Source organism: Aspergillus caelatus (genome assembly GCF_009193585.1).
Source record: "Aspergillus caelatus strain CBS 763.97 unplaced genomic scaffold BDV27scaffold_168, whole genome shotgun sequence".
Classification (NCBI taxonomy): Eukaryota; Fungi; Ascomycota; class Eurotiomycetes; order Eurotiales; family Aspergillaceae; genus Aspergillus; species Aspergillus caelatus.
In genome coordinates this window covers 74,892-81,783 of record NW_022475431.1, presented here as the reverse complement: position 1 = coordinate 81,783, position 6,892 = coordinate 74,892, and the positions used below count along the sequence as shown (strand labels likewise).

The 6,892-nt window shown below is 47.2% G+C and overlaps 4 protein-coding genes across 4 annotated transcripts; 2 read left to right on the top strand and 2 right to left on the bottom strand.

Moving 5' to 3' along the window:
• Nucleotides 1-1,725, top strand: BDV27DRAFT_27336 (tRNA dimethylallyltransferase). The gene is made up of 2 exons (XM_032076193.1): nucleotides 1-209; nucleotides 270-1,725. Exons 1-2 carry the CDS (start codon nucleotides 111-113, stop codon nucleotides 1,650-1,652), a joined length of 1,482 nt encoding a protein of 493 aa, XP_031924675.1. The 5' UTR covers nucleotides 1-110; the 3' UTR covers nucleotides 1,653-1,725.
• Nucleotides 1,726-2,093: 368 nt separating this feature from the next.
• On the bottom strand, nucleotides 2,094-4,013 carry BDV27DRAFT_27316 (DXO/RAI1 family decapping nuclease). Its single transcript, XM_032076192.1, has 9 exons — nucleotides 3,667-4,013; nucleotides 3,372-3,614; nucleotides 3,273-3,304; nucleotides 3,190-3,217; nucleotides 3,116-3,123; nucleotides 2,954-3,057; nucleotides 2,732-2,902; nucleotides 2,381-2,680; nucleotides 2,094-2,327 (listed from the first exon to the last, which is right to left on the bottom strand). The coding sequence occupies exons 1-9, from the start codon at nucleotides 3,739-3,741 to the stop codon at nucleotides 2,182-2,184; spliced, it is 1,107 nt and encodes a 368-aa protein (XP_031924674.1). The 5' UTR covers nucleotides 3,742-4,013; the 3' UTR covers nucleotides 2,094-2,181.
• Nucleotides 4,014-4,166: 153 nt separating this feature from the next.
• Nucleotides 4,167-6,216, top strand: BDV27DRAFT_132865 (protein GET4). The gene is made up of 4 exons (XM_032067975.1): nucleotides 4,167-4,565; nucleotides 4,663-4,919; nucleotides 5,006-5,158; nucleotides 5,216-6,216. The coding sequence occupies exons 1-4, from the start codon at nucleotides 4,522-4,524 to the stop codon at nucleotides 5,800-5,802; spliced, it is 1,041 nt and encodes a 346-aa protein (XP_031924673.1). The 5' UTR covers nucleotides 4,167-4,521; the 3' UTR covers nucleotides 5,803-6,216.
• On the bottom strand, nucleotides 5,901-6,568 carry BDV27DRAFT_147719 (uncharacterized protein; the record flags this gene model as incomplete). The annotated part of the gene is made up of 3 exons (XM_032070793.1): nucleotides 5,901-5,998; nucleotides 6,064-6,132; nucleotides 6,196-6,568. 3 exons carry the CDS (start codon nucleotides 6,566-6,568, stop codon nucleotides 5,901-5,903), a joined length of 540 nt encoding a protein of 179 aa, XP_031924672.1.
• Between the last annotated feature and the right edge of the window lie 324 nt (nucleotides 6,569-6,892).

Here is a 6,892-nt window from a genome sequence, read left to right as displayed (position 1 = left end):
TTAAAAAAAAAAATTAACCTCACTACGATCTCTAGTTGGCGTGCTAACGCCGTCCGTAACTTTGTCGAGCAAGGGGATTAGCCGGAGGCAAAAATGATATTTTGTCTCTCATGCGCCCTTTTCTCCGGTACCCTTTCTTTGCTAGACGTCCGCCCACCATGGAGCCCCTCATAGCCGTAGTCGGTGCAACGGGTACAGGCAAGTCCAAGGTGGGTGATCGCATTGCTGATGATCGTGCTGGAATCTTGATTGCTAATGACTGCAGATAGCTTGCAGTGGACCTGGCTACTCGTTTCAACGGTGAAATTATCAACGGAGATGCGATGCAAATGTACCGCGGTCTCCCCATTATCACGAATCAAATTCCAATGGATGAACGGAACGGTATACCACACCATTTAATCAGCTGCATCGAGTTGGAGGAAGAACCATGGCGCATAGGATTGTTCAAGAGCGAATGTCTTCGAATCATTAAGGACATCCACTCCAGAGGGAAACTCCCAATTTTGGTGGGCGGTACTCACTACTATACACAAGCTGTGTTATTCAAAGGCCAGCTGGTCGGGGAGGGGTCGGACGAGTTCCAGGGATCAGGTACACGCTCCGACGCAGAAACGGAGGAACCGTCGACAAAGTGGCCTATTCTCGACGCCCCGACAGACATAGTCTTGCAGAAGTTAAGAGAGGTTGATCCGGTCATGGCTGACAGATGGCATCCAAACGACACGCGAAAAATTCGTCGTTCCTTGGAGATCTACTTTCAGACGGGACGTCCTGCATCGGAGGTCTACGCCGAACAAAAACGCCTGAAGCAGACAGCTTTCGTCAACGATGGCCCTAATGCGGGCGAGGGCCAGCTACGGTTTCCGACGATGGTTTTCTGGATTCATTCAGAGAAAGAGGCTCTTATTGCTCGACTTAATAAACGAGTGGATGTGATGATCGAGCAAGGCCTGATGTCTGAAGCACAGAAGATGTCAGATTATATCCGAGAAAGAAAGGCACAAGGCTCTAGCATCGATCCGACACGGGGCGTTTGGGTGGCCATTGGGTTTAAGGAACTAGCGCCTTACTTTGAAGCGCTACACCAGAGTTCCCTAAGCGTTGACGAACTAGAGTCCCTTAAACAATCCTGTATCGAGTCTATCAAGATTGCTACCCGCCAGTACTCGGCCTCGCAAGTCAAATGGATTCGAAACAAGTTATGGAATACCCTTGCAGAGACCGGTATAGCGCATCGCCTTTACCTCCTAGATAGCACAAACGTGGAAGATTGGGGGAGTTGCATCACAGAGCCATCCGAGCTCCTAACTCAAGCCTTACTCAGAGACGAATCTGCTCCGGACCCGAAGTCACTCTCGGAGTTAGCAAGAACCATCCTGGGGGCAAAAGAAGCTCAATCGCGAAATGGTCCAGGTTACGCAGCTAAATGCTTCACCTGCGATGTTTGCCGCAAAACAATGGTAAACGAAGAGCAGTGGCACATCCATCTCAATGGACATAGCCATAAACGAGTCCTCAAAGCGATGGCCAAAAGAGCAGAACGTGAGGTATCTCTACAAGCTCGAAAAGAGAGTACGAGAAAGATATCTTGTGACCAAGGCAGTGAATCACTAGAAGAGCAGGGCATTCTTTCAGACCTATTTCAATAGTTACTTGAATCTATCAAAGAGAACCCGTCGCCGCAAAATTTACCTGGCTCGGTCGACTATCAACATCAACAGTAACAGCAACAACACCTCTGCTCTTTTGAACCACGTTTAATCATTAGTATTTCGAATGATGGAATTCAGGAGGATCACGAAGGCTCATCATATGAACGCGACCCAGCCCCATTTGAGCCCAAAGTTCCTAGACCTGTCATTCCCGATTCTGTCTTCTGTATACTCTCTCCTTTGTGCCAAAACGCTCCTGTGGTAAATCTTGTCGCTATAGTGATTGAAGATTTGGGCCACACCCTGCAAACGTTGTCATACTGCCCGTAAGTGCTTGACCGGCACCACATAATGCGAGCATAACTACCATAGCTAGTTAATCGGTCCCAGTCTCCCGCTGTATTACTAAATCTTAAGTAGGACCGGTGGATAAACTGGGCTTGAATTTCGACGCATGTAATAGTTCAGCATCCTGGAATCTGAATGGGCGGATGGAGAAAAACTCATGGCCTAGGACTGGCAGGCCTCATGCCCTTGACCGCCAGGCTGAGAATGATGGCGAAATTATATCACCCGTTCCACTCTCTTCGAGTCTGAAAACTTCAATAATGGATGACTTCTCGAGCTTTCGAATTCTCCACATCCCGTCCCCATTAATAGTAGATTTTAACCCTAAAGCTCATTAGTATACGATACAGGATATCAAACGCCTTGGGAGTTCCTACATTCGAGGAAAGTACTGGTGAAATTGATGCAAATGTTCCCGTCCCAAGTACCCCTACCAGCGTTTTTGACTTTATTTGGTATGCTGGCAGTCTCAAGCTCTTCTAAGCGATGGATGATACCACGCTGATCACGAAAACCTACAATGATTTTAGGAACACCAAGCAAGAACGACTGTGCCCAAAATTTCAGTAGTTTCCGCTCATATTTCACACCGTCTCGATCATTCCTTATCTCTGCAGATGTTTTGAGTTCCACCCAGTGGATACTGTCTTCCTTTCGAGCAGGCTTGCAGTCCCAAACTGTTAACTTATTAGCATGTGCGCTTGGATAAGTTTCAGTCGTCTCCATACCGGCATCAACCTCGCCTCCGATTATCAGCCGCGTCTTGCCTATTCCTGTACGTACAATTGAGCAGTATTGGGCGTTGTTGTTCACAACTAGCTCATCCCGGGATTCGATCTCTTCACGGGTCGTTGAGTCCCATGGCTGGTTGAGAAGAGATAGTGTTTCGAATTTGTACCCTAATTCAATCAACAACTGACAATAAAATGAAGGAAGCGCATATACGCTACCCCAATAGGCCATCATATCCTGAGAAGGCATCCCTGGGGGCATTCTTTGATTCTTTTGTAACTGTTTTTGCTGGTTCTTGTAGAGATTGTTCTCTTCAATAAATCTAGACATCGCTTAGATTTAGAAAGTACATAATGGTATGACGATGCTAATGTGCTTACATGGTGTCCTGAGGCACAATAGTTAGCTTCGGGGTACCATGAAACGGACCGGATACGCCCTGGATGAGACTCACTTGGAACCGGGTCGCATTCATTTCGAATCTACATATGATATTGAGTGAAGAGTAACGTTGCGGCAATCGGTATTTCTACATACCCATTCAAATTGTCGAATGGCGCCGTCAGGATCTAGATGAATGCCAGTGTTAACTTACGAGTCGAAGTTGGGATACCAGCACCTGATCAAGCAGCTTACTTTGGTCATCATTCCCCTCCAGGTGATGATGTCGGCCTCACATTTCTTTCCTGTCTCTTTTTCTAGGGCCATGATGGTTTCTAGTAGAGCATCTAGATGCTCATCTGCTGAATCATCCAGCTTTTGGAAAGTATCATAACCGTGATTCAAGTCTGCAGGAAGATGTGGCGGATAGTAGTATCGTAGGGACGAATCCCCTAAGTGAAAGGAGTGCTGGTCGTCATATGAAAAGCAAGTGATCTCCTGCGCAATGTTTACATTATCGAAACCATGCAGGAAGGAACGTCAAACCTACCCTTGGACGGCGAATCGTAGTATTGGATCCATAGAAGCGGCCAATCGGCTGTATGTCAAAAGCGCCTTGATTCATAACACTTATTGATGTATTTTAAGTATACTAGTGCTTTAATTAGATCAACAGCGAATAATCAATAGTACGTTGCAGCTAGGGGAAAGAAAGGGCTGAAGATGGATAAAAGGAAGAATGGTGGCTAGTAAAAGTCAAATATGAGAGAAAAAAAAAAGAGAAGAAAAAAAAGAGAACCTGATCGTAACATCTAAGAATAGGTTAAATGGACAACTATGGCGTCTACCCAGACATGCAACTGGAACAGGAGAGCTTCAAAGGCAGTTCAGGTAAAGAAGAGTACCAAGCTGTGCTTTGTACATATATAATTGGCAGCGTTCCTTACAGAAGTCACTTTGGCCAGTATTCTCCCAGAATGGGGTTAGCGCCGTATCTGCGACGAACATTGAAGAAAAGTAACATAAATGAGCTTCGCCAATGGTTCACGGGGTTATGTCATGCTATTCTATTTTTTTGGGTTTAGTCGGACCGTGTCAAAGAACACGCGAGCATGCGGAATACTACATACAGTACTCCGTACTTTGATTCTATTCATCCCTCCAGCGTTCTGGATTTGAGAGCCGAAGTGTCCCACTAAACTCTCAGTAGCTACTACTGTATTGCCCGACTCTTTTGAGTCCACTTCCCACTTCACCCCTCTTCTTCACTTCCGTCTGACACCTACACTCACTCAGTTGTCCTTTCTCTTGCCACCATATCTTATTGCCGAGCTCAACTTGTCTTCTTCATTTCCGCCTATCTCGCTGTTTCCAAAATATTTCACTGCACTGAACACGAAGCAGGATGACCTCACGTATCGAGAAGACTATTGCTCGGCAACGAGAAAAGTAAGAACATCACGGAGCTCGCATACTTGCTCCTACATCAATTCCATCTCGGGGGAAGCTTTTCATAGCATGGAGCTAATTATTTTGGCGGCTGCAGGATAGCCTCCGGTGCCTACTACGAGGCTCATCAGCAACTGAGGGTCATCGCTGCGCGGTATATCAAACAAGCGAATTACGATGCAGCCGCGGAGTTATTGGCAGGGGGTGCGACTGCACTTTTAAGGGCCGGGTCTCAGCAAGGCGCTTCTGCCAGTGGCGGGGACTTGGCCATTATGCTTGTCGTCGAAGTGTACACAAAAGCGGGGTGGGAGATTACTGGAAGTGATGATGATACGGAAAGCCGCACACGAAAGAGTAAGTCTTGAGAGGCATTTCTCTCTGTATAAGCTTTACAGTGAGAGTTGAGCTTGGACCAAGTTGACAATTTTGCCTAATTGCAGAACGTCTGATTGAGCTTCTACACGAGTTCCCATCTGAGGAACCAACTCGCAAAAGGTTCATACAAGAGATGATTGGCTGGAGTGGACGGTTTGGACCTTTAGAGAGAGGTGACCCCGAATTACATCACGCAGCTGGATCGGTGTATGCCGAAGGTATGTAAAGCTATGACGGTGGAATATATCCATGCTTCTCTTAACCAATTGCTCTAGACCATGAACCCTACGACGCTGAAAAGCATCTGATCCTCGGAACCTCAGAATCAGCTGAGACCCTGGCAAAGTTAGAGCACGATTGGTATACAAATGACGAACCGCACACGGCAGCGATTTACGCATCCCGCGCAGTTTTCCCGTACCTCCTGACCGGAAATCTGCGCAGTGCTAATAAAGCATTCCTCATCTTCACGTCCCGACTTTCATCCTCTAATCCTTCCCTCCCTTCACAGGATGTTAGCAGTTCTAGTACAGATGTGCGAGTCTATCCCGCATTGCCTCTGCTGAATTTCATCAGCATGCTTCTCCTCACGATTCAGCGTGGCAGCGCGGACCTTTTCAAACAGTTAACATCTCATTATGCATCGCAAATCCAAGAGGTCGGCATCTGGGATGATTTCTTGGCTCAGATTGGTGAGCAGTATTTCAGTATTAAGATCCCAAGACAGGGCAACCCTTTACTGGATATGATGGGTAGCATGCTGTTCGGAGGGGGACAGGGCGGTACAGGTGGAAGGATGCCGCAGAGCCGAGGCTCATCCAAGAAAGTCGAAGCGCCACCAGCAAATCCGGAGCTCGACTAATTCAACTGAAGGCAGTACCTACCCGTGCTGTGTCCAGATTGGGCCTATTATGCACAGCTTGCCACGAAGATAACCATACATGATGTAAGTGGCATCAACTAGAACAGCGAATCGGGTTCTGGTTCGTATATCCAGTTATCTTCATCCAGGGAGGCCACTTTGTTCCGAAGGCTCTGATGAATGAGATTCAGAATTTCTGAGGTAATTGTCAGTTGTAATCGAACCAGATCCAACCGCGTGGGGGATAAGGGTAAAACTTACCAGCTGGTTCGGTGCTCATCTGCCTATTCTGACTCCGGTACATCATCTCTACTAGACTTGCCTCGATCTCTAGGTCAATCACGATCAGTCTGTTATCGGCCAATAAAGTACGGATAGTCGAAGTAAACTTACTCTCTTTCTCGCGTCCGCTAATTTCCGTCTGTGCTGTGGAATCAGCCCCCGTAGCTCCAGATCCTCTAGTAGCTCCACCCTCTATGCCCTCCATCTCGTCCCCATTATCTTCCCCAACGGCCGGCGGAAGAACGGGAATGTCGAGTTTATAATCACCATTCTTATCCTTAACCACGATCTCTCCGCCATCGACCATGCCGGAGCCCAGCGACTGTGTCGATTCAGATGACGCAGATGACATAGCATGGGACGAGAGACTGGGCAGTCCGCCCTTTGTAACACTTTGCACCGAGGCATTGGGGGGAGCTGCTGATACAGAGCGTTTGCTGAGATGGTGGTGGAAAAGATTGCGGCGGACGGATGTCGTTCCCATCGTGGAATTAATATCCAGGAAGCCGTATACGGCGAAGTATGAGAGACGCGATAAGTAGAGCCCTTTATCGTTTCTTCCTCTTTATCCCTGTTTTCTTCAGCACAGGAACAGAGCTTGAGTGCAGCTTATTGCCTCGGAGTTCAGGCGAACACCAAGCGAGTAAATAACGATGGGTTCCTTGTAGAGATACAGTTAAGACTATTAAGATAAAAATTAGGAAGAGCCATAAGTATAAGGTACAAAGAAGTGAACATCAGTCGAACTTGCAGCATTTGAAGAAAGGTATTGAACAAATAGAAGTGGGGCGGGTAGCTTAGCACCAGT

Excerpts from the sequence above, each read along its gene's own strand:
- BDV27DRAFT_27316 (XM_032076192.1), bottom strand. The coding sequence starts at position 3,741 with ATGAATCAAGGCGCTTTTGACATACAGCCGATTGGCCGCTTCTATGGA. Across the intron at positions 2,903-2,953 it reads GGATATGATGGCCTATTGGG|GGTACAAATTCGAAACACTA; the intron begins GTAGCGTATATG and ends TGATTGAATTAG. Across the intron at positions 2,681-2,731 it reads CGGAGGCGAGGTTGATGCCG|TTTGGGACTGCAAGCCTGCT; the intron begins GTATGGAGACGA and ends ATAAGTTAACAG.
- BDV27DRAFT_27336 (XM_032076193.1), top strand. The coding sequence starts at position 111 with ATGCGCCCTTTTCTCCGGTACCCTTTCTTTGCTAGACGTCCGCCCACC. Across the intron at positions 210-269 it reads CGGGTACAGGCAAGTCCAAG|CTTGCAGTGGACCTGGCTAC; the intron begins GTGGGTGATCGC and ends GACTGCAGATAG.
- BDV27DRAFT_132865 (XM_032067975.1), top strand. The coding sequence starts at position 4,522 with ATGACCTCACGTATCGAGAAGACTATTGCTCGGCAACGAGAAAA. Across the intron at positions 4,920-5,005 it reads GGAAAGCCGCACACGAAAGA|AACGTCTGATTGAGCTTCTA; the intron begins GTAAGTCTTGAG and ends GCCTAATTGCAG. Across the intron at positions 5,159-5,215 it reads TGGATCGGTGTATGCCGAAG|ACCATGAACCCTACGACGCT; the intron begins GTATGTAAAGCT and ends CAATTGCTCTAG.